General features: G+C 43.6%; 1 protein-coding gene across 2 annotated transcripts in view; it reads left to right on the plus strand.

The window, feature by feature from the left end:
- LOC111156351 (ankyrin repeat domain 13A) overlaps positions 1-26,159 on the plus strand; it is a 31,713-nt gene that overhangs the window by 479 nt on the left and 5,075 nt on the right. The window contains exons 2-12 of one of the 2 annotated variants that reach the window (XM_022517139.1): positions 10,835-10,967; positions 11,754-11,878; positions 14,264-14,309; positions 15,654-15,797; positions 16,479-16,668; positions 20,414-20,480; positions 21,854-21,935; positions 23,044-23,105; positions 23,848-23,978; positions 24,495-24,652; positions 25,443-25,556. In XM_022517139.1, coding sequence (XP_022372847.1) covers positions 10,835-10,967; positions 11,754-11,878; positions 14,264-14,309; positions 15,654-15,797; positions 16,479-16,668; positions 20,414-20,480; positions 21,854-21,935; positions 23,044-23,105; positions 23,848-23,978; positions 24,495-24,652; positions 25,443-25,556 — 1,252 coding nt within the window. The other variant, XM_022517140.1, reaches the window with a different exon arrangement.

Below are 26,159 nucleotides of genomic sequence, written 5' to 3' on the forward strand. Positions count from 1 at the left end.
TTTTTGCCTTTCCAGCAGTCCTAGGAGGTAGGCACTGTTATTATTACATTTGCCAGCGAAGGAAACTGAGGCTCTCAGAGGTTATGTGCCTTGTGCAAGGTCGCCCACTTAATAAATGCCAAGTCGGGATTTTAACTCTGGCCGGCTGGCTCCAGAGTACACTGTCGTAACCAGTTAGGCTTTCCTGCCTCTCCCAAAGAGGTAAGAATGGCACACACCGCTCACCCCCGCGCCCCTCCCCGCCCCCGCCCTTTTCGTAAGGAAGGGCTTGGTTGGGTTTGGAGTCCAGGTTGTAACTCGCCCTGTGACCTTGGGCAAGGCATTTTCCCTTTCTGGCCCTCGGAGGCTGATACATCCCAAAGTTTGAGAATCACGGGGGCACAGGATCCTTAAAATCCCTTCCTGTCCTCCAGGGCTTTGATTCCTTGTCTTTTATTTCTTGCCATCTCTATAAATCAGTGGTTCTCAGTTGGAGGTGATTTTTGACACACACCTCCCCACCCCCAATGTTAATGCATGCAGACAGTTTTGGTTGTTACCAGTGGGGAATGGGTGCTACTGGGATCTTAGCAGTAGAGGCCAAGGATGCAGGTCACCATTCTCCAGTGCGCAGGCCAGCTCTCCACAACTGAGAATTATCTGGTCCAAAGTGTCAGTAGTGTTCTGTGGGAGAAAGCCTGCTTTTAAAGGCATCCCAACAATTCGGGGAGTTATTGGTGCCCTCAGGTTCCAAGCTAATGTACTTTGCCATTAGGATAAGGATTTGTAGTTATTTGGTGTAATTCTTGTTGACTTTGAAGTCCTGATTTTTGAGTGGCTCAAAATCGATGCTAATTTTCAAGAAATTTTAAAGAAAAAGGAGCACTTTTGGTTGGCAAAAATTGAGCAAGGTCAGCATCACCCCGTTTGGTGAATGGTTACTGCTAAGTGAGTGTGTTCTTGCCTCCTGCTATATTAAAAAAAAAAAAAGAAAAAAGAAAAAAAATCTGCTGGGCACTTCCTGGAAGTCAAGAGTTGGTCTTTTTTCATTTAAATCCTCTGTCCAGACAGAATAAACTTTTATTGTAAGAGTCATTGGTCTTAATTAGATCACGCCCCCAGAGTAGATGACTCACCATTAGGTGTCCCAGTATACCTGGTGATTTCATTCCCTTTCTGTTACTAGATGTGGCGCAGAGGGAATCCTCCATCAGTTTGCTCTCAGCTCTCAGCGTTCTCACCTTGGACACTTGAAAAACAACCAGAGAATCCTGCTCTGTTGTGCGTCTGCACTTCCTCAGTGTCCCTGCTGCCCCAGCTTCTTGTGAAATACTGAGATAAAGTACAAAGAAAGTTGCAGAACTAAACTCCCTTTTGATAGAGAAGTTGGTTGCCACCATTAAGCCACACACTCTTTCAATACTGATTTCTGGAAACAGCAGGCTTTCTATTCATCGGGGGTGAAGAAAAGAGCTTGAATGCAGTGCAGGTTTTCTTTATAGGAAAAACTTGTTTGATAAGAGCACAGGCTTGGTTTACAGTCTAAAATGTGGCATAGTTGAATTTTCTCCTTTTCCTGTAGGCTGTAATTCATTCAAAGTTCTCTGTGCCTCTTATCTCAAAAAATGTTAAGGACATTTGTGATCAGAGAATTACAATTCTGCAGCAGATTTTCCTGGAGTAAACTGATTCTTTGCACCTTATATTGTCAAAGTGTGTGGGGGGGTTCAAAGGAAGAATATTAATACTTGCCAGTTATTTGGTTTTGACTTTGTTATCCGTTATCCCCATAGATCATTTCGTAGTATACCAATCCTTTCTGAGTAAGAGGCAATTGAAGCAGATGAATCATAAAGAACATCTTTACGTGAAAGCTTGACTGTTATGACCACATAACCCAATCTCCATCCTAAAGCTTGGCCATTGAAGGGGTAGAGGTTGGATTGGCTTCAAGGGGTATGCTTGGTACAATGCTCTGCTTTCACCATCTTGAAATTCTTTTTTTTAAAAAGATTTATTTGAGAGAGCACGAGCAAGAGCAAGACAGTGTGGGAGGGGGCAGAGGGAGAGAGAGAGACTCTTGAGCAGACTCCCCGCTGAGCCATGGAGCCCGACTTGACTTCACAATCCTGAGATCTGACCCAAGCTGAAATCGAGAGTTGGAGCCTTAACCAAGTGAGCCACACCAGGTGGCCCCACCACCTTGCATTTTCATTTCTCACTGCACCCTGCAAATTATGTAACCAGTTTAGGGTTAAGAAGTTATTCATTGATATCATTAAAACATGTGGTAAGAAATATTTTGTTGCTTTCATATTTGTCAAGATTCTCTTGATTATGAAACAACTACGGAGGTCTGTGACTTACAGGCAGTTGGGTTAATGGCCAGTACAAATACTGATAACATTGTGAGCCTGGGCAAGTTATCTACCCTTGCTGAGTTGTTTTATCATCTGTAAAAATAGGGAGAGTAGCCCTGAAAGCCTACCGGTTTGTCAGGCATTGTGCTGAAATGCTTTCTGTGCAATTTCAGATTTAATTCTCACACCAGTATGCCGGAGTGAATGCTATCACGATTCCCATTTTACAGATAAGGAAACCAGGTAAGGTGGGGAGGCTCAGCTGCACACTTAGCCACTGGCTGAACCAGGGTGTGAACCCAGAAGGTCGGGCTCTGCCCTGATGCTATATTCTTAACCCTTCCATTCTGCTGCTTTTTCCGTAAGAGTCCCTCCAGTTCAGAATTGTGGAAGATAAGCCAGAGAGCAGATCTGAAAACGCAGGCACATCATAAATGAGAGTGATCCCATTTATCCTCATTGCTGCTGTGATTATTGTAATCGTCCTGGGCATTCAGTTTCTTTTATGTATGGCCCAGTTTTTCTGCAAGGAACACGTACTGGCTGCAGAGTTAGAAACAAAAAATTCCTATCGGCCCAGCAACACAACCAGCTGCTTCACTCCATTTGTTTGCCAGTAAGCTTCTGCGGTCTGTTCCTTCATTCCTCCCATCCCACGAGTGGGACTCTAAGAGGGCACACTGGTAGCTGCAAGAATTGTATTTTGTTCTAGGAACAGCAGCACAGAATCAAGTTTATCCAGATGAGGAGGATAGGCGCGTTTCCGAGGGCGCGTGAGTCACCCCCCATCCCAAGGTCTTGCTGAGGGCTGGAGTGTGGAGTTTGCCAACTCTGCAGTTGTTTCAAACTTTCCATATTGGCTCAGCAGGGGCATTTTATTAAGTGCCTCTTGATGCATCAGCTCTACTGTCTTTAATATTCAGTGGGGCCTTGAAGCCGGTGCAGTGGAAGTGATTTGTGTCATGGTTATGTTGTTTGTCATTTAGCTAGAGAGGTCTGTTAAACATCCCTGGCTTTCTTACGGATGCTGGGAGAATGGGTGAACACTTAAACGGATGTATGCAAAGGTCAGTCAGTGCACCTTGGATGGGGGGAAACCCAGGACCCAGTAGGGTGGAGGGTGGCAGATGAGGCCCGACTCGAGGGCCGGCCCCCAGTGAGGAAGCTGGCAGGTGAAGGGACACCATCAGGGCAAGAAGAAGAGGGTGTTCTAGAGGTGGCAGCAGTCCTCAGAGCTTGACGGGGAGCTACCCTGGGGTTCTTACCCCCATCTGCCGCAGGCTGAGTGGGGCCCTGGGCACACATTCAGTTTGGTGCCTGTTGGCTGGAGGCCTGCCAGGAGCCAGGGGCCCAGCATCCAAGATGAAGAGCTAGGGCCTGCTCTCACTTGGTCCCCCTTGGCCCTTAGAGGCTCAGGCTCCCTTGAGGGAACTATGCCTATGGATACCGTTTCCTGCTGGACTTGGGGTGGGGGTGTCAGTTTGGGTCACAGCCGCAGAGGACCCGAGCAGCCTGAGAGATGCACAGGAACGAGAGTGGACTCTGGAGAGAGTGGAAGGCCGGTTCGCAGCCTCTTGGTGGAGGGCTCCCCGCCCCCAGGTGGCAGTGAGGGTAGATGAGGCACTTACTTCGCGCTGGGTGCTGAAGAACAGAAAGGTTGAGCACTGCACCTGAGGCTAGTCAGGGGCCTGGCTGTGGGCCTGTTGTCCGGCTCTGCAGCCTGCACTCAGAGCTCGGCCTTTTACTGCCTCCGGAGGGCTGCAGGATGTAAAAAAAGTAGGCTTGCTTTGAGCAAGCCTAGTCAGTGGGCTTAAATTCTTAAGTTAGCAATTAGGATGGAGATGGGCAGAAATCTCCCTGCTTTTCTTCCTCAGGGGCACTATTACAGTTTGAACGGGCGGGTATTTTTAATTTGGTACAGTTCATGACTGGAGAAACGTAAAGGAAAACCTGAAATGATCAGCTTCCAATGTGAATTCTAGTTTAGCTCTGAAATCTCTTGCTCACTGAGCTAATGTCATTGGTTGGAGACCCTAAGCCCCACTATTAACTGTAATGAAATCTGAACAGATCCCTTTTAGGAAGAAACTGCTTATATACGCTCTGTAATGTGGGTATATGATAAGAAGAGCTAATTCTTAGTGCTTCTTACAGGGTTAGGTATTACGCCTTTACTCTTGTAAGAACTCCATAAGGTCGATTCCCTCCCCCACCCCGTTTTTTATTCCCAGTTTACAAGGGAGCAAACTGAAGCTCTGGAGAAATTAACTCATCCAACAGTATATAGATGATAGATTCATTTTATATATTACATGAAGCACATACATACATACATAGGTTTTTTTCAAACATCTTTATTGAGCTATAATTCACTAATCATACAATTCATCCATTAAAGTATAATAACACTCAGTGGTTTTTAGTGTCTTCACTGAGCTGTGCAACCTTCACCAGCATCAAATTCCAGAACATTTTCACCTCTCCAGAAAGAAACCCCGTACCCTGTAGCCACTCTCCATTTCCCCTCCACCCCTCCAGCTCCGGGCTACTGCTAATCTACTTGCTGTCTCTTTAGATTTGCCTATACTGGACATTTCCTATAAATGGAATCCTACAGAATGTGGCCTTTTGTGTCTGGCTCCTTGGACTTACCATGTGTGTGAGATTCATCCACACTGTGGGACAGATCAGGCCTTCATTCCTTTCTTTGGCTGAATAGTATTCCATTGTCTGGGTGTGCTGGATTCTGTTTATCGTTTTACCAGTTGATGGATATTTGTCCCTGCTGAACTTTTTGGCTGTATGAATAATGCTGTATGCACATTTGTGTACAAGTTTTCATAGGGATGTATGTTTTTATTTCTCTTGGGTCAATACCCATGAGAGAAATGGCTGGGTCATATGGTTACTCTGTGTTTGACTTTTTGAAGACCTGCCCACCATTTTTCAGATTGGCTGCACCATTTTAGATTCCCACTGGCCATGCGTGAGGGTTCCAGTTCCTCCACATCCTTGTCCACATTTGCTGTCTTTTGGACTGTAGTCATCCTCGTGGGTGTGAAGTGGTATCTCATTGTGATTTTGACTGAGATTTCCATAGTGATGAGAGAAATTGAGCCTCTTTTCATATACTCATTGACACTGGCATATCGCCTTTGAAGAAATGTCTATTCCAGATCCTTTGCCCATTTAAAAATTGGGTAGTCTTTTTATCCTTAAGAAGTTCAAGTTCTTTGTATAGTCTCGATACTAAGTAGCCCCTTGTCAGATAAATGACTTACAAATATTTTTTTCCCCTTTTGTGGGATGTCTTTTTACTTTATTTATGATATCACATGAAGTACAAAAATTTTTAGCTCTGATGAAGTACTATTTATCTCTATTTTCTTTTGTCTCTTATGCTTTCGGTATTGTATCTAAGAAGGTTTTGCCTAACCCAAGGTCACAAAGATGAACTTCTTTGTTTTCTTCTAAGAGTTTTATTGTTTTGGCTCTTCTATTTGGGTTTATGATCAATTTACAGCTAATTTTCATGTATCATATATATAAAACTTCATTCTTTTGCATGTGGATATCCAGTTGTTCAAGCACCATTTGCTGAAAAGATTATTCTTTCCCCACTGAATTATTTTGGCACCCTTGCTGAAAACTAATTGACCATAAATGTGTAAGTTTATTTCTGGACTTTAAATTGTATTCTGTTGATTCTGCCTTTCTGCCAATACCACACTCTTGATTGCTGTAGCTTTGTACACAGTTAAATTTTGAATTTGGTAAATGTGAGTCTTCAAACTTTGCTCTTTTCCAGATGGTTTTGGCTATGCTGGTCTCCTTGCACTTCCTTAAGAATTTTAGGATCAGCTAGTCAATCTTTACAAAAAGTCAGCTGGAATTTTGATAGATGGTGCATTGACTCTGTAGCTCAGTTTGGGGAGTACTTTTTTTTTTTAAGATTTTATTTATTTATTTGAGAGAAAGAGAGCATGAGGAGGGGGGTGGGGCAGAAGAGAGGGAGATGCAGACTCCCTGCTGAGCAGGGAGCCAAATGCGGACTTTATCCCAGGACCCTGGGATCATGACCTGAGCCAAAGGCAGACACCTAACTGACTAGGCCACCCAGGTGCCCTCAGTTTGGGGAGTATTAACATCTTTTTTTTTTTTTAAGATTTTTTTTTTTTTAATTTATATATTTGACAGAGATCACAAGTAGGCAGAGAAGCAGGCAGAGAGAGGGGAGGAAGCAGGCTCCCTGCCAAGCAAAGAGCCCACGATTTGGGTCTCGATCCCAGGACCCTGGGATCATGACCCAAGCCGAAGGCAGAGGCTTTAACCCATCCAGGCTTGCCTAGTATTAACATCTTGAATATTAAGTCTTCTGAACCATGAACATGGATGTTTTTCCATTTATCTAGGTCTTAAATTCTTTAAACAGTGCTTTATAGTTTTCAGATTGTATGTTTTGTACTTTTATTTATTCCTAAATATTTTATTCTTTTTGATGCTATTGTAAATGGAATCGTTTTCATAATTTCATTTTGAGTTGTGTTGCAAGTGTATAGAGATACAATTGATTTTGTTTCGTTTTTCAAAATGGAAGTATAATTAACATACAATGTTCTATTAGTTTCAGTTGTACAACATATTGATTTGACAGTTCTATACATTTTTCAGCACTCACCGTGATAAGTGTAGTCGCTACCTGTCACCAAACAATGTTATTACAATATTATCGACTATATTCCCTATGCTGTACTTTTCATCTTTGTGCCTTACTTATTTCATAACTGGAAGTTTGTATCTCTTAATCCCCTTTATCTATCTTACCCATCTCTCCATTCACCTCCCTGCTAGCAACCACTAGGTTGTTCTCTGAGAAATATAATTGGTTTTTGTATATTGATCTTGTATCCTCCAATTGTGCTGAACTCCTTCATTAGTTCTAACCTTTTAGTGGATACCTCAGGATTTTCTGTGTATAAAATAATGTAAAATATGAATAGAAATCGTTTTACTTCTTCCTTTCTAATCTGGATGCCTTTTCTTTCTTTTTCTTGCCTTATTGCCCTGGTTAGAACATCTAGTACAGTATTGAATAGAAGCAACAAAAGAGAATGTACTTGGCTTGTTCCTTATCTTAGGGGGAAAACATCCAGTCTTTTACTGCTAAGATAACGTTAGCTGTGGTGTTCATAATGGGATGCTCTTTGAGGAAATTCCCTTCTATTTCTAGTTTGTTGAGTGCTTCTTGTTTTTTTATTTTTATTTGGTATCATGAAGGGGTGTTGGATTTTGTTAAATGCTTTTTCTGCATTGTTTTAGCCGTGTTTGGGCCACTGTAACAAAATACCATAGAGGGGGTAGTTGATAAACAATAGAAACTTACTTCCTGAAGTTCAGGAGGCTCTCAGTCCAAGATAATGGTGCTGGCAGATTTAGTGTGGTGGCTGGAGAGGGCTCTCTTCCTCGTTCATAGCAGGATCTTTCCAGCTGTGTCCTCACATGGTGGAAGTGGGGCTAGCAAACTCTCTGGCCTCTTTTATTAAGGCACTAATTCCATTCATGAGGGCCCCACACTCACGACCTAAGCACCCCCCACAAAGGCCCCACGTCTAATACCATCATCTTTGAAGGGTTAGCATTTCGACATAAGAATGCAGACTACATTCAGACCGTGTGCATCTATTGAGATGGTCATGTGTTTTTAAAAATTTATTCTATTAATTTGATGCGTTACAGTAATTATCAGGTGTTAAGCCACTTTTGCATTTGGGATAAATCTCACTTGGTCCTGGTGTTTAATAACCTTTCTGTGTATTGCTAAATTTGTTTTGCTACTATATTGTTGAGGATTTTGCATCTATATTCATTAGAGGTATTGGTCTGTGGTTTTCTTTCTTTGGCAATGTATTTATTATCAGGATAAACCGGGCTCATAAAATGAGTTGGAAAGTTTTCCTTTATCTTCTATTTTTGGTGGGGGGGTGGATTTGTGAAAAATTGGTATTAATTCTTTGAATGTTTGGCAGAATTCACCGGCAAAGCCATCTGGGCCTGAGCTTTTTTAAAGTTCAAACATTACTGATTCAGTCTCTTTACTTGTTACAAATTATTCAGATTTTCTGTTTTTTAAGTCAGTTTTGCCAGTTTGTATCTGTCTAGGAATATGTGCCTTTCATTTAAGCCTCTAATATGCTGGCATACAGTTGTTTATAGTATTCCTTTTATTTTTTATTTTTTAAGGTTTTATTTATTTATTTGACAGAGAGATCACAAGTAGGCAGAGAGGCAGGCAGAGAGAGAAGGGGAAGCAGGCTCCCTGCTGAGGCTTGATCCCAGGACTCTGAAATCATGACCTGCGCTGAAGGAAGAGGCTTAACCCACTGAGCCACCCAGGCACCCCACATAGTATTCCTTTTAAATACTCTGTATTTCTGTAGAGTTGGTAGAGACATCCCTTCTTTCATTCCTGCTTTTGGTAACTGAAGTCTTCTCTCTTTCTTTCCTGGTCAATCTAGCTGAAAGTTTGTCAATTTTTTTGATATTTACCAAGAACCAATTTTCAGTTTTGTTGTTTTTTTTTTTTTTTTTTTTTTTTGATTTTCTGTCCTCTGTTTTGCTAATTGCCACTTCAATCATCCACCGTCTTTAATCCCAGTCCCCATAATATTCTTCCTTCCTTCTCTCTTTTCACATGATTCTCACATGAGAAAGAGGCACAAGAGGCTCCGAAGGGCTACAGTCAGCAACACAAAATGTTGCTGCTGTCTGGCTCATACGTAAGTTTTTTTCCTATGGTCCAAAAAAATAGGACAAAGTCAACAACTTAATGAATTTGGCTTTGATTTTACACATCATATCTAGTGGTTGCCCAGGAGCTTGAGTGTCAGTCCTTGGTCCGAGATGTTAGTTTTGTTCTGGGGTGTGAATTGCATAAAATAGAATTTGCCCTTTTTGTTTGACAAATATCATTAAACATCGCCTCTCTCTCAGGCAGTGTGCTAAAACCCAGCACCTTTCCCATAGACTGAACTTGTTAGGTGAGGAAACAGTTTATATAACAGATATGTAAAGAGGTAATGAACTTGTTAATTATGTCTCTCCTGCTAAACTGCAACTCAGGTAAAAATCTTTAGCTAGATTACTTTTTAAAAAATAATGGTTTAATGCAAATTAGAGACCAGGGTTGTGGAAGTTAGGGATTATGGGATATGAGACTTGGATCCAGCCCTTTGGAAGATGATCAGTGTCTCTGGTGAGAGGGACAAGCCATGCCCTTGGGGAAAGCCAGGGAATCCTGGGAGGTGCTGTGGGCCCCATTCCAGGAGATGTGTTGGTATTCCAGCGCCGGAGAGAACGCTGATGCCTGGGATTGGTCCAGGAGGACGTGTGCTTGCTTTGCAGAATGTCTTTGGCCACTGCTGTCATTCCTCAAGAACAGTTCCTGTCTTCACTGCACAGTAGCCATGATGCCCTTTGCAGAACAGGGAGGTTCAGTAGCTGTTGGGCAGTAGCTGTTTAGTTCTGCTTACCTTTCTCCCATGTGGCCAGTAAGTGGAACATTCTGGTTATCTTTGGAGGCTGCAGTTAATGCCTGCACAACAACTAGCATCTCAAATCAAGATAAAAGCACATTTCCTGAGAAATAGTTGAGCACTTAAAACGTTTTACATCCTAGAAGTCCCATGGTGGTTTATTGTGTCCTTGGAAGAACGTTCAGAGCCATCTTTGGAAGGCAGCCTTCGGTCATTCAGACTGAGTTCAAACCAGAGAAACTGCCACTTGGCTCTCCACCCAGCGCAGGTTGGGGGAAGGAGGGCGGGAATAGGAATGAAGAGTAGAAGCCAGATGGCTGTGTCTAGCATGGGGAAGAAAACCTTTGAGGGGAAATGGACAACAGTGGCATGCGTCTCTTCTCACATTTACCTATAAATATGTCCACGTCCCTGTCTGGCAAATCGTGCTCATTGTAGGACCTGTGGATGCTGCTGCTTCAGGGTACTTGGAACTCCATACAGAGCAATGAGAGCGGCGTTCTGGTGGGAACCCAGCTAGAGAATGTAGTTTTAGTCTGACCCCAGTTCTCTTCTATGCTTTCCGTTTGGTTCAAGTCCTCTACTTCCTGTTCTAGACCTGATACATGCTTGAGAAATCCCCCATGTTCTGTGTCATGGGCTGGTTGCATTCATTAAAGCCCCGGCTTTATTTAGTCTTCATTTGAGTGCTGTGGAGGGCATAAGATGTGCCTGATGATCCGAGGCCTACGGCCAGTGTTTGTTTATTAGGTGCTTCACTTTATAGAAAAAGGAACTCAGTAACCATCATCTTTATTATAGTCTCAAATTAATATTTCAGCCACTCCCGCATGCAAGCATTCATTCTTCCACACACTGCTGTAACGTGCAATTTTCCATTTTATACTAAATTTTATCTCTCACACATTTATTTATTTTGATTTAATATATACAGTTACATAAATGCCAGTGTTTACTTCACAGAATGTGGAGGCTCTGGATCCACGAGGTCGAACCTTATTGCACCTTGCTGTTTCTTTGGGACATTTGGAATCTGCTAGAGTCTTGCTCCGACACAAAGCAGACGTTACGAAAGAAAATCGTGAGGGATGGACAGGCAAGTATATTTTGAAAATATCTGAAAGCCTTTTGTTTCAGTGTCTCTTTCTGAATAAAGGTGAGTCTCAATGATAATTGCCCTTAAGTTATCTTTATATTAAGACTCTTTCTCTCTTGGGAGTAGGGGCCGGGGCGAGGAGATGCGGGCCTCAGAGACCTGCGGCACGATGGTCCGAACTGTGTCCTGGGCCAGAAGCCCTCAGTGGAGGGCGACTCCTATCCAGAAAGCAGCTCTCAGTGCAAACCCTTCCATCGCACATGAGTGTGGAGGCCAGATTCCTCCTGAGGAATGTGATGGTAACTGCAGTGAATCTGTCGGGATAGGCAAAATGAAAACGAAATTATGGCTGCTTCCAGGGATATCCTGGCATTTCACTTGCTTGCAAGCTCTCTGTTGGTCAGAGTAATTCTGTGTTGGCTGAGCAAAGATACACATAAGCCCTACCTGCCCGATCCACATATAACCCCAGTTGTGTGATCACACAGGTAAAGCCTGCTCTCTGAAGACACTGTCAGGATTTCAGAACCAGTGGTAAGAGAGGGGGTGCGGGGGGAGGATGGAAGTCGGCTTGCTCAAGAGGCTACAAGCCCTGTATTTTCTTTTCACTCAGTTAAGAGCTAGCGATAAGCAGTCATGGTTGTAAAAGTAAGGTGGGGCTGTAGCCTCTCTTGCTCTTTGAAGAAAATGTTTGTCTTTGATCTGTAGACTCTCTTTGAACTAGCTTAGGAGTCTGTCAGAGTATGAGACTACTGGATGATGAAGTTTCACCTTTTTGGTTTTCAGTTTTACACGAGGCTGTGAGCACCGGTGACCCCGAGATGGTGTATACTGTTCTTCAGCATCGGGACTACCACAACACATCCATGGCCCTTGAAGGAGTTCCTGAGCTGCTCCAGAAGATTCTTGAGGTATCCATAAAAATGTGGCAATGCCATAATTTGAGTTAAATGCTGACAGCGTAGCTGGAGAGACACAGTTAGATGTCCACATGTACCTTCCCATGAATGTAATGAATGGTAAATATGGTATATTTAGTACCAAAGGGCATTATCCCTCATCTATTAAACGTATGAGGTCTTTCACAGATTTTGTTTCTCCGTCACTAGACCTACCCTTCTAAGTGCGGCTCAAGAGTTGTAACTGAACACAAATGGACATGAAGCAATTTGTCTAGGTAACTGTTTTCTTAACAGTGGCGTTCTAAGCATTGGTCATCTTTTTTTTGAGAGAGAAAGTGTGTGCGCACATGTGAGTGGGGGCGGGGGGTGGGATGATGGTGCAGGGGAGGGCAGAGGGAGACAGAGTCTTTAGCAGGCTCCCCACCCAGTATGAAGCCTGAGACAGGGCTCGATCTCACGACCGGGAGATCATGACCTGAGCCGAAATCAAGAGTTGGATACTTACCCAACTGAGCCCCTGCAAGGTGCCCCTGAGCATAGGTCATCTTGAGGAAACTGCGATGAGCATTGGTTACTGTACAGGGATTTCCAAGGCTTCTTGAGGCTCTGAAGTGTATATGCACCTTCTCCTTGCCACTTGTTGACTCTAGGCATTAGCATTTTGTGACTTCCGGTCCATTGGCTTAATTTATTTACAGCCATTGGCTTCGGGCCCGTAAAGACCGTTATCTGTGAATTAAAGTGTATGGGCTCTGTGACACTTGGAGGTCATTTTTGTGAACATTTACTTCTAGGCTCATGAACTGTTTTGCATCATGCTTGCCCTTCTCCAGAAAGTGTTTGTTACCTGCAAGAACCATCTTAGGAGCCAGTCATGGAATGTTCTCAGAGCTGTGGGAGACAAGAAAGTATTAGTGCTTCAATTTCCGTGTCATTTATTCTTAAGCACATAAGGGAGCTTCCCAAAATATCTCCAAAGATATTTGCTAGATAAATCCACTTTACAACTTTAGTCAACATGTTTCTTGAGAAAAATTAACAGCTCTGTTGAGAAAAGGAACAGCTTTGCTGTAAGACTATCACTGCTCATTATCTGAGCACACTTTTTAAAAAATGTATTTCTCTGACACTCAAGCAAAATTGTTCCTGGAGTTACTCATTTTTCACAGAGTACACAAAACCTTCCATGAAATATGAAATAGTTGTCTGCATTGTTTTTAAGCTGCGTTGTATGTGAGTGTGCGAAAGATCAAGGGGATTTCTTGTTTTCTTGTCTAGCTTACTGGAGGAGGAACTAAAAACACATTCGCCCACTTGGTGAACCAGAAACTGACTTAATGTGGGGTCACTCTTCATTTTAAAAATGCCATATAAAGGACTTTCTGTTTTTTAACCTGTACTGAGCCATACCAGTAACCTGCATTGGGTTGTGTTCTCTGCTTGAAGTTAGAGCCTGTGAATGACCTGTGTGCCCAGTGGCACCAGATGTTGTTGCTGACATTTTGTCTTTTAACATTGGCTCTTTAAAACAAGACCCCCCACCCCCTTGTCTGCTGCCCCTCGGAGAGCCTTTGCCCATCACTGGAATCCTGGTTTTACTCTAGGGTAGATTCTTGGTCTTCCTTTCTATTGCTTCTGTAAAAACCACGACAAAGCCATTGTGGACAGAGGGGGAACAGAGCAACATCTGGAATTTCTAGCATTTCTCTTCTTGGATGGTAACTGTTGGATTTCTTAAGTAAGCTCTCCAAGAACCTTCTGTAAGAATTCAGGGCAGATCAGAAAGTCATCCTAAACAGGACTTCTCTGGTGGTGTAAAATTTTATAAAGCCAAATTCTCAAAGTTTAAGAGGAAAATGAGGGCAGAAGTCTGTTAACTGGAGGGAACATGAACTTCTTGGAGAGGTGATGTCTGGCAGCCTCCTCTGGTTTGGAGGTCCAGTAAATATGAAGCCCTTCCCAGCACACAAAACCTGTTGCAGTCAGGCAGATAGAATAGATGGAATTGATGTTCCTTTCTCTTTGTTCAGAATAGCCTGTTACCCACATTGCATGGCAGTGCCTAGGCCCATCTTCTAGGCTCATCTTTCTGCTACTGTTAGGAACCAGACTGAGTCCTAAATCAGATTTGATTTTATCCCTCTCTAACCTTGTTGCTCTTAGTTAACTTTATTAACTGTCTAGACATATTTTATATCAAGATAAAATAACAGCCTGCTTATAAAATAAGCCTTTACTTTGATGGGTTTGCATTTTATGTTTCTTATTTTCTGTGTTCTCTCCTCCTCCCCACCCAAACTTAAACCCCCAAACTTAAAACCTCATTAACCCTTACCATGTTTGTGTTCGGTTAATAGTGCTAAGGATCATTTACTTTAAACCTTTGTCCTTCAGGCTCCAGATTTCTATGTGCAGATGAAATGGGAATTCACCAGCTGGGGTGAGTGGCTCTGGGCTTGTATTTTATTTGTTTCCAAAATTATAGAGCCTGAATATACGTTTACTTTTCCTTTATAAAAACAGAATTTTTTTTAAAAAAATTACTTATTTATTTGACAGAGAGAGACAGTGAGAGAGGGAACACAAGCAGGGGGAGTAGGAGAGGGAGAAGTGGCTTCCCGCTGAGCAGGGAGCCCGATGCAGGGCTTGATCCCAGGACCCTGGGATCATGATCTGAGCTGAAGGCAGACACTTAATGACTGAGCCACCCAGGCGCCCTGAATGTATTATTATTTTTTTTAATCTAAGAAATGTGTAGGAAAGAGTAAGAAAAAACATCCACCCATAGTCCCACTTAATTGCAACTACTGTTAATGCTTTGGATATTTTCCTTCTAGTTTTCTCCTCCACACATAGGGATTTTTCTCTTGAGCATCTGTAAAGATAATATATAGACAATTTTGTCTCCTTTTTTTGTCACTTAGAGCTGATACCTATCCATATTATTAGGTTTTTTAAATGGCTAAAATTTTAGTAAGTAGATTTGCCATAATTTATTACTCATTTCCTTATGTGGTTCAACTTGTTTCATTGAAACTTGTTATTCTATGGAAGAAGATGAGACAAATGTTGGGATAGCTTAGTTTTTTTACAAAATGGATGTATTTCTCTAAAATCTTATGTAAGGCAAGTTGACTGACAGTAATTTTCATAGATGTTCCACTTTTATTTCTTGTAGATCAGTTAATGACAGCTCTTAATTCCCAGGTTCCCAGCTGTTTCGCACCGACTTTTCTGTCAGGCAAAAAGTCATATTTGTAATGAAACATTTAAATGAAGTAAAAAGTATGTAACAGAAGAGAACTTCAGGTTCTTCTGGAAACCTTACAAGTTCTTTCCAATGCCGAAGCAGCCACAGATCTTAGCTGTGTTAGGTCTGATATTTTGAAGGGTGGATGTGGCAATGTGGCAGGCCATTGCCACGTGGCCAGAGCAGCATATGTGAGCGAGAAGGCCAGGTGGACACGCTGTATAGCCCTGATGGTGGTGACGGTCACAGAGAGATGTTCAGTTTTGGGATCGAAAATACCTCTGGGAGATTCATTCAGGGTCTTCTCTGGGTAAGACATACACCTACACTTTTATAAAGAGCTATAGAACAGAAGGTCTGTTTTTTAAAAGTGACCACCTGGATCCTCAGTGTGGGAGCCAAGCCCAGTTCTGTCTGACAGTCACTATCCAGCCACTGCTTTCCTTTTATTAAAGTCCCAATCCTGATTTCCTGGGCCTACATGTTCTGCTTGGCCCTCAGGTTTCTCCTCAGTAGTACGTTTCTCTTCTCTAGTGCCCTTGGTTTCCAGAATATGCCCGAACGATGTGTGTCGCATTTGGAAAAGTGGTGCCAAGCTGCGTGTGGATATCACATTGCTGGGATTTGAGAACATGAGCTGGATAAGAGGGAGGCGTAGTTTTATATTTAAGGGAGAAGGTGAGTGATTCTGTTCTGTTTTCATAATCACTGCTCACGATAAGTTACAGACTGCTTTTTGACCATCAAAATGTGTTTACATTCCTATACTTTATCTGACCCTGTCTGGGGCTTTTTTTTTTTTTTTCTTTTTTGGTTATTCTTGTTAACTTTACAGCTCTCGATTCCTCAATTTTATTTCTTTTTTGGGTAGTTCTCTTGATTCTCTTGCCCATATCATTTACCACCCAATACTGTTACCCTTTTGACATACGTCTGTCCCACATTCCTGAGCGTTGAGTGGGAGACTGTCTTGTATCTCCTTATATTCACTCAATAAGCAGGCGTAATCCTCCTGATGGAGGGTGAGAAAAATTGTATTGCCAGCCCAGCATGATACATAAACAATTTACATTAGTTACGTAAATTGTATATTTGTAAGTTGTGTACACAGATGTGTTGCCAATGAAAAAGGCAAATTGTTTTTAATGCCTGCAGTTCTGAGGAAGATGGCCTATGGGTTGTGGAAACTGGCCAGATAATCCCCATGTAAGTAGGTAGTGAATAATCAATAGTCTTTAGGTTTTATCTGATAGCACTTGAGGGGAAAAATGTGAGATGATGCATTTTAACTTTTGAGGCTTCCTTGTTTTTGTGTCTTCTTTGCCTGGCGCTTGGTTACGCTCTTGTTTCCATTAACAGACAACCGGGCGGAGCTGATGGAAGTCAACCATGATGACAGAGTGGTCACCACTGAACACTTTGACCTTTCCCAGGAAATGGAGCGCCTCACTCTGGACTTGATGAAGCCAAAAGGCAGGGAAGTTGAGAGGCGGCTCACAAGCCCAGTCATTAACACCAGCCTCGATACTAAAAATATTGCTTTTGAAAGGTACGCATTTTGGTTCTGCATTTTAACATCTAATCCCTTTACGGCTATCTTTAGTAGCATGTAGATATGAATCGGAGATTATGGGTGGATTGGGATTTTTCTATTCCGGCATAATAAACAGTAGTGAGTTTTAACATTGCTTTCTGTTCTAACCAAGTAAAAGCCATAGCTGACCTCCTCTTTCATAGATCATTTTTTACAGCACATTGGTTACATCTTGGAGAAATGTCTTCATATTCTTTTATGGGCCCTTTCTAATGGATTTTATTTGAATTTTTTGTTTTGGTGTTTGGGGATCCATAAGACTCCCTAGTCCCAAACCATGGAGCTTTGAGTTTCTGGAAGCTAGAATTGACCCAGTATTGATTGTGGTTGTACTGATATTAGTCAGATTCACACTTACTGTATCGTTTAATGTGGCCCTTTTCCCCTGTGAGGCCTGAGAGTTTAGAGAAAAAGTCTGGAGGAGTTTTTGGTTCTTTTCCAGATTCTACCAGAAGAAACTTCTGGAGAGGTTTGTACCTTGGTTAACCTGGACGAGAACTGGTCATCTGCCTCTGGACCGGGAGAGGCATGGAGAGCTTTTGAGTGTAGGGGAAGCAGAGGCTGTCAGAGCTGTTGGCCTGAGTGTTTTTACCTCCAAACACATTGAGCTGAGGGAGTCTGCGAGAGCCCTGAGTGTTTGCCTAGGATGTCACATCCAGCTCTCTGTAATCCAAAGCAGCACAACCTGAGATAACATGGACATATATTATCCTGGATTTAGGCTTTCTTTACTTTTAGTGAATATACTACCTTTCCTCTCTTTTTCTTTTCTTTGTTTCCATAAAATTAGTTTGTAAGACTGAGAATTTTCTGATGAGTCAAATATAAGACTGAAATGCCCCTTTCTTTGAATTTAGATAGAGCAGTGGAATTAGGGCATCCATTAGTAGCAGAAGAGAAAACCCAAGTGTCAGCCTGTGTGGTGTCCTGATACCACTGCTGCTTGGGTAGTGGTACCCCTGTGAGGCGGGGTCAGCGCCCCATCACCAGCCTTGCCAGGTGATAGCTGTCTACTAGGGACTGACTGTGACTTTACCTGGGAGGGTTTGGGGCAGACCCCTGAGGCTTGGCACACACCTCTGCAGACTCCTTCAGCTAGGGTTCTGTTGGGAAAGCTGGGAAGAGAGGAGCCTGCCCTCCCTGCTGCAGCCCAGCTGTGGAGATGGGGGTGAGAAGAACTGAGTGCCATTGGCAGGGCCCCTGAATGACTATGTGGCTTTGGGGAGGTGGCTTGGTCTCTCCGGATTTCGGTGTCCTTGAAAGAAAGAAAGGAGTGAATCTTGAGATATGCTGTTAAAGTCCCCATAATCCTAAGATGTCATGAGAAGAGCTGCTGTTCCCTCTAGTTCACTGGCAGAGTTGGTAGAGTCAGTGCTCTTAAGTGTAATTTACAAAGATTGTGCTGATTACTGGCTGAAGGTAGATGGTATATGAGGGCACGTTCCATTTGTGTGGAGGACTAAGGCACATCTGATGGTCATATGGTTACTAGGTTTTCAGAAGGTTCAAGCTAACCTCCTTTTTTGCAACTGACAGTGGGTCTCGGAGAAAGGGTTTCTGGAAGACGTGCTTTTTTTGGTGGTGCTCAGAATTAAATATGCAGTTAGTGAGTTTTGGAGCCACTCGAGTGGTAGAAATGGTGCACGCATGTCCTTCCTACTGGAGGTGGGAGTGTGTGTTTGATTGAATCTGGAAGGTGTGCTCTCTTGCGATAGTCGTTCTTGTCCGTCTCTTTCCTCTCTCTGATCTGTTCCTGACAGCCTGAGGCTTGCTTCCTGCATGAGTTTTTGGCCTCCCTTATATACCCTCTGGCTGAAGTCTGGGTTGGTCTCGTCCCTGAAAGATTAGGCTCTGCCAACCTTAAGCAGAACATTCCCTGCCACCCTCAGAGCCTTTCTCTGCATGGCTCAGCAGCCTCCAGGCTGCAGCATTGGCTCAGTGGCCCCTGGTATGGCAGTCTCGACAGAGGTAAAAATGGCAGAGGGGATGCTGGTGTCCCCCTGTCATTTTCAGATGCCTCTGCATGTAAAGTTAATGAAGAGCCAAGGAGTTATTAGACTTTTGGTTTTAAATTAGGACGCTGAATTTAATAAGCAAGCTCTCAGAGGGGGAGTGGAAAGGGAAGGGGAGCAGCCAGGACTGCAAGCCAAGCAGATGCAGAGAACTGAGCAGCATGGCAGTCTCCAGGGAGAACGGCGCAGCTCCGTTTCCCCAGCAGGCCCGCAGGGTGAAAGAGAACAGACTGAGTCATCCTTTGGTACCTCGGAAGACTGTGTGCCAGGAAACAGTTCTCCCCAGGCCAAAATATCAAGTGACTTGGTGAAAGACAAGGAACCGAGGACTGAATCTGTTAACTAAAAGGACTGTCTTGATTTTCAGTTCTTGATGACTAAGAGGGGACTTGGGTTTATGATTCAGTGTGGACCCTAACCCCTTGGCCCCTAGATTTCAGTTTTGTTTTTGAAATGTGAAGTGGAGATAGCTAGCATTTGGTGTAATCCCTTTAGGGTTTCTCGCTCTCTGTCCATGGGTCATGCTTCCTTCATTGTGGACTAATTGGAAAGGTGAAGCTCTGGTCCCTCCTTTCTCTGATGGGCTGTAATGTACGCATAAAACTTTGCATACCCCATTTGGACTAATAAAGCCATTTGGAAACACGAGATGCAAATGGCCTCTATCTTTGTTGTGAGTTGGCTCACCTGCCAGTTCCCGGAGCTTCCTGCGTGATGTCCCGCTTCCCTCTGGGGTCAGAGCAGAAAGCAGGCAGGCCGGTTCCGCATGGGGCCAAGTGCAGCATGGAGCTAGGACGTGACGGAGTGGAGCTAGGATGTGATGTCCTAGACAAAAGGGCGGACCAGACTGATCAGGGCTCCCCTCTGAGTGGTAGTATTTCCCAGGATGAGCTGCTTTGAAAATGAACCACAGCCTCTTGGCCGCTCTTGGCTCTAAATGCATTTTTACCCAGAAGTATGTTGAGTGGAATAACGGTGTTTAGGCACCTTGACCAACGCCGTAGTGGCCGCTGGAATGCTGGGCTACTTTAAAAGCATTTCCACAGACCTGGAATCAATGCCTGGGCTGAAAAACTGCTTTTAACATAACATCCTTTCCTCTGCTGCACCAAACCTGATAAAACATGTGACTCCCAAGCCATTTTTCAGGCATTAATGGCTTCTCCAAGCAGCTCGCCACAGTGATGAGTTCCTGCCCCACCTCCTCTCTCCGAAGGAGCAGGATGGTCTGTGCCTTGTTGTTCTATGAATTCCTTGATTGAGATGCGGCTGCTCATGGGGACAGAGCTGCTGACGTCCATGCCCACAGTTACGATGATCCAGACAAATGCTCAGACCCAGATTGCACCTCGTGGCGAGCCCTTGGATGCTGGTCATCTTCATCTCTTTAGGACAGCTGTCTAGTCAGTGTCACCACGCTTGTCCCCTGTGCTGGCGGTTTCTGTAAAGAAGCCAAGAGTGGAGGCTTTCTATGCCAGGGGTGAGGCGAATTGATTAATAACTGTGGGAGGGGGTGGGGCTGCGTAAGCCATCTGTCACCAAGAGCATCCTTTTGTGGACAGTAGGACCATATTCACCAAGTGGCCTTCACCGCCTTAAGCTGGGGGAAGTAAACTATAAAGGCGGCAGGGATAAATCTGAATGGCATTTTGTACATGTAGAAATTTGTGGTGTTCACTTTTTATCAGAACTAAATCCGGATTCTGGGGCTGGAGGACAGATAAAGCAGAAGTTGTTAATGGTTACGAAGCAAAGGTAAAAGGAAACTCTTAAAATAAGATTTAATATAGCTATTTAGCTTCTATGCAAATGAGGAGTCTGTTCAGATTGTTTTCATGCCTCTGCCGTGGAGATGCTCTGGGGAATAACGTACTGCTTGGCGTCTCTCAACTTGGATTTGTATCTGATCTGACGTTCAGAAAATAGAATAGCATGTCCCGAGGAGGCCCCTAGGTATGCCAAAGAGAAACAGCCCTGTAGAGAAGTGAGTCTGGGTGCCATTCTCCCCCCGGGGAGTGACCGTTCCTTTAATTCTTTAAGGACGAAAAGAAAGGATTAGACTTAGACCTGCATGTTGATCTTTTTTTTATAACCTGAGTGGGTTTAAAGAAAAAAAAAAAAAAGTAAAGTAGCTTTAATAATCTCTCATTTTCGTAGTCAGCCTAATTGTAACCAGTGGCTTGACAGCCCACTCGCATGACATCAGTGCGTTAAGAATGCAGTTGTCAAGAGTGGAGACTGCTGTCAGTCGGGGCCTCTGGTGTCTTGTCAGCGGGAGCGCTCTGCTTGCTGGCTTCTCTGTAGCTGTGCAGTCTAGCAGGGATTGCTGGCTCCCAGGGCCGGAGTCGGCTGCTGCAGGATCCTCTGGTGACCTCTGAGCGTGCAAAGACACTTAACGTCATGCTCAGCAAGATGCATTTAGACACAGTCGCTCCAGTGCTTGTGGGTTTCCTCTAGTCTCTGATCTTGCAGGAATCCACATACATGCAGGAGGGCACATACAGTTAATTCCGCTTACCATGAGATTTGGTCTTCCAGAACCCCACATTCCTCAGGCGGCCTTGAGAACAAGAGCCCTGACTGGTGGTGAGGATAATTTTTTGTCTGTAGAGGGAATAGCTTTTTAAATAGTGACTTGCCAGTTTCCTCGTTAAGTCTTAATGGGTATAGCGAACCTTGTGTTTGTTCCGTTTTCCTTCTGCCCAGCAGATGGCTGTCTAAGTCAGTCCTGTTATAAGATCACCACAGATAGTACAGAAGCCCATGATGCGGCTTTGGGATAGGAATAGCGTGATAGGAATCCAGCAGGGAGGCCTAAATTTCAGGACCTTTGTTCGAGGGTGTTTAGCAACACAAAGGGCAGGCGGGAAGCTGCAGCCGTACCTGTTCACTCCTCGGTATTTAAAACTGTCAGAGATGCAAATTAACTGCTGATGCATTTCTAAGTTGATAGCTTATATATTTTTCTCTGAAGGATCCTAATGATTGTCAACCATTTCTCATTTTTATTTTGCTGAATTTTTTTTTCTTTTTTCTTTTTTTGGCTTCAGCATTCTTGCTCTTGCTATGCTTATTTTTTGAGTTTTGATTCCCTGTGTCACTGTTTTCTTTTGCACACGTCTCTCAAGGTTTACACAGTAAACAATGTGAGTGTGATAACCAAAATCCGGACAGAACATCTGACTGAGGAAGAGAAAAAGAGATATAAAGGTAATCCCCACCTTTTATTTGGCCTAGAGAGAGAGAGCCTTTGTTGGCTTCATTAAGTTTTGGGTTGAATGTGGTCAGGTCAGGCTCATCCTAACCCTAACTCCTTTTTACAAAAATTTCCTTAGTCTGGCCCATTCTTTTTTTTTTTTTTTTTAAGATTTTTATTTATTTATTTATTTAATAGAGAGACAGAGAGAGAGAGAGAGAGAGAGAGAGAGAGAGATATCACAAGTAGGCAGAGAGGCAGACAGAGAGAGAGGAGGAAGCAGGCTCCCTGCTGAGCAGAGAGCCTGATGCAGGACTCCATCCCAGGACCCTGAGATCATGACCTGAGCCAGAGGCAGAGGCTTAACCCACTGAGTCACCCAGGTGCCCCTGTCTGGCCCCTTTTTGAAGATATTACCTATAGTTGGCTTCAAGTGGAATTAAAGCCATGCAGGAGGGTTTGTGCTTGTGTTCTGAAGAACAGTTGCTGGATCTGACATATAGGTAGATAAGGGTATTGGAGACTAGTTCTCCCTGGAATGAGCGAGTCAGTCCAAACTCGTACCATGGAAGATCTGGACAGAACCTGGACTATGAGCCCAAACTCTGCCAATGCACAGTGGTTATATCCGAGCCCCACCAGTGGCCTGTTGTTTGGCCTTAAGTTACCTACCCTCTGGGGCTCAGGTTCCTCAGCAGTGAAATGGGGGTGCTTGGGAGGATGGGACGAGTTGCTTCATGTGAACCTTTGGAAGGTTCCCGCAGAGTGTGGCAAGGACATGGTCATTGCTGGGTGCCTCCACCACCACTGCTGTTATTAGGATTCTGGTTTGACAGATGAGAACTCTTTGGCCCCCCACCCCAGGCTCACTCCTAAACCCAAACTCTTTCTACTCTAGTTCTTGTAACTGTTGCTAACCTAGGTTAGAGACCCTAATAAAAAATGTCCTATGAGGGATAAATTAGCTGATGGTTATTATAGATAATTTTACCAGCCTGCCCATAAATGGACTTCCTAATGTAGGTAGCTGGGATCCAGAACTTTAAAATAGGACGAGAATCTCTTTCTGTAGGCATAAGTAAGGCATAATAGTAGACATTAAACTTTTCCTCCCTTCTCTAGCGGACAGGAACCCACTGGAATCTTTGCTGGGAACTGTGGAACACCAGTTTGGTGCTCAAGGGGTAAGTGGAAGCAGCGAGCTCTCAGGTTCAAGAAAGGACATGATTTTGCTGTGCTGTGATGGCATTTACTGAACCTGACCAGGCCTCTCTGTCTGCAAGGCTGAAGAGCACTCCTAACTGAAATCGGAGATACTCTTTGGGAAGAGAAATAAATGAGTCTTACAAATACAGATTTTAGAGGAGGGTCATGACTGTGGAATTCAGGTGCTTTCTCTCTCATCAAACTTAGAAAGGATTCAGGACTTTCTGTTTTAACCGAGCACCTTAACAAACATTTTCTTATTTGATCCTTATGAGAACTCTGTGGAGTTGGTATAATGGCTGTCAGAGGGTCAGAAAACTGAGATTCCCTTTCCAGTGTCCCGAGCAAGAGCCTGACAGAGCTGGAATGTAAGCTCCAGGTCTCCTAGGTCTTATGTGCTTTCAGCCATTTCTCTCTTTTTTCTTTTTTCCTGTCAGGAGATAAAAATGCTAAAGAGAGTGGAGAAACGTTTGACATGGAGAGACCCGTTAGGCTTCCTGTGTCATTTCCTCACACCTTTGTGGATTTTCTTGTTCTGTGTCATAACTTAGTTAAAAAAAAAAAAAAGTATGTGTGGGGTGCGGTTGGGGGGCAGGGAAAAGACTAGAACGTCCTGATCCGTAGCTGGTTAACACATCCACCTCTGGGGCTGACTGCCGTAGGTCTCCACTTATGAGCACCAATTGGCATTTCTGATTCCCCTGAGTTCTGGCTTGGCAGGACCTCACTACAGAATGCGCCACCGCCAACAACCCCACGGCCATCACGCCTGAGGAGTACTTTAATGAAGAGTTTGATCTGAAGGACCGGGACATTGGAAGGCCGAAAGAGCTGACGATTAGAACGCAAAAGTAAGAGGGGCTCAGCGGCCACACGGATTCTTGTTTCAGAAGTTGTACTGTTTTGTGGGGTCGTGTTGTCATTTTTGTGTCCCTTTCCTTTAAACATCATTTGGAAGTTACTTTATCTGAGAAAAGCAAATAGCAGATTTTACACCTTCTTATTAGCCCTTTTCCAAATGGAGTAGAGATGGGATATAAGAATTCCTTGTACTTTTTACTGCCAGCAAGCTTCAGCTGATCCAGTGGAAAGATCCACCAGCGCTCAGTTCCTTCACGCTTGCTGTCAATTCCAGCTGCTGCAGGGGGAGGTCAGCATGCTGGGCATTTCTCCTGATGGCCAGATCTCATAGTCGTGCGAATTCCGCACAGGTCTAGTCCCTTCCCGGCTCCACATTAAGAGAAGTACGGTGGCTGGGAAGGCTGCATTCAGGAGGAGGCTGGTGCTGTCTCACCAGCTGCGTGCAAGTCATTCACTTTCCCTGTCTGGGGGTGTTGGCCTCACTCTTATCTTGGTTCGTCTTGCAGATTCAAAGCGACGCTGTGGATGTGTGAGGACTTTCCGCTCTCTCTTGTGGAGCAGGTCATTCCCATCATTGATCTCATGGCCCGAACCAGTGCTCATTTTGCACGGCTGAGAGATTTCATCAAACTGGAATTCCCACCTGGATTTCCTGTCAAAATAGGTACTGACTACTAAACCACAGGAGCACCTGCAGGTTCTGGCCATTTCTGTGGGTGACAGAATGTGCTTCAGGGCACTGGAATGTTTTTTTGTTTTTTAAAGATTTTATTTATTTGGATAGAGGGCAAGAGAGAGCACAAGTGGGATGGGGTATGAGGTGGGGTGGGGAGAGGGAGAAGCAGGCTCCCCGCTGAGCAGGGAACCAGATGTGGGACTTGATCCCAGGACCCCAGGATCATGACCTGAGCTGAAGACAGATGGTTAACCAACTCAGCCACCCGGCACCCTGGCACTGGAACATTTTAGGCAAAAGTAGCAGACAGTACACATAATGGAGGAGGTCACAATGATCCTTTAGCTTAATATGGCTTAAAGAAGTGTCATTGGGAATGAATGGAAAACATTCATTGTTTTCATGTCACACTTAACTTAGGCATCAAATTAGATTGTTTCTGAGGAAGACCTCTGACACCAAGATCTTTGATACCTAAGTATGTTTTAGGGCCTGTAGTGGAATGCATAATCGTATACACAATACATAGAACTTGCGAGGAATCTACAGTTCGGATAGTTGCATACTGGTGACACATTCTTCAGTGCGGGCTCAATCGCTTATTCACTGTGATCTAGGAAAAGCTGCTTAACCTCTATGAATCTCAGTTCTCCCATCTGTATATTGGGAAGGGTAGTTATGTTAATGTATTTGGTGTGTACAAGCACAGTAGGCACTCAGTAAATGGTGGCTATTATATTCTCGTAAAATTTATTTATAAAAGATTTTATTTTGTTAGAAATTCCCTTGTTTCATGTCTTAAATGCACGGATTACATTTGGAAACGTCAATGGCTGTAGCACTGCTGAAGAAACTGGATCTCAAAACGTGGAAGGGACCCAGGCTGATACAGGTAAAAAAAGAAAAAAAAAAAAAAGTTGGGCTTTGTGGTTTTAAAAAAAAGCACACATCCAGTTAATTACTGATTATTCAGTTTGACATTGGAGTATCTTATGAAATAGATCTCTGCACTGAATGAAAATGTTAGATTTCTTTGAGAGTCCGTGTAAGAACTTACAGAATATGACCCCACTTGTATTTAAAAAAAAAAAGCATAGTTTTAAAAACCAGCTCTATTGAGGTGTACTGTATATACAGTAAGATGCTCCCACTTTAAGTGTGACAGTTCAGTGCTTTTGGACAAATGTGTGTACCCACAGAACCACCACAGTCAAGATGTAGAGCATTTCTGTTACTTCACAAAATTTCCTCAGGCTTCCTTGCCATCCATCCACGTTATCTTTTGGAGGCTACTGTAAGTGGATTATTTACTTACTTTCCAGTTACTCGTTGGTAGTATATAGAAACTAAACTGATTTTGTTGTTGTTGTTGTTGTTTTGTCTGTTTTACTGGGGTAAAATGGTGTTCTGTGTCTTGGACTAGTTGAAGGATACACAGGCATTTACTATTTTTTGAGAGAGAGGGACAGAGAGCATGTGTAAGCTGTGAGGGGGG

The sequence above is a fragment of the Enhydra lutris genome, unplaced genomic scaffold (assembly GCF_002288905.1).
Source record: "Enhydra lutris kenyoni isolate GAN:26980312 unplaced genomic scaffold, ASM228890v2 scaffoldscaffold46, whole genome shotgun sequence".
In the NCBI taxonomy this organism is placed as follows: domain Eukaryota; kingdom Metazoa; phylum Chordata; class Mammalia; order Carnivora; family Mustelidae; genus Enhydra; species Enhydra lutris.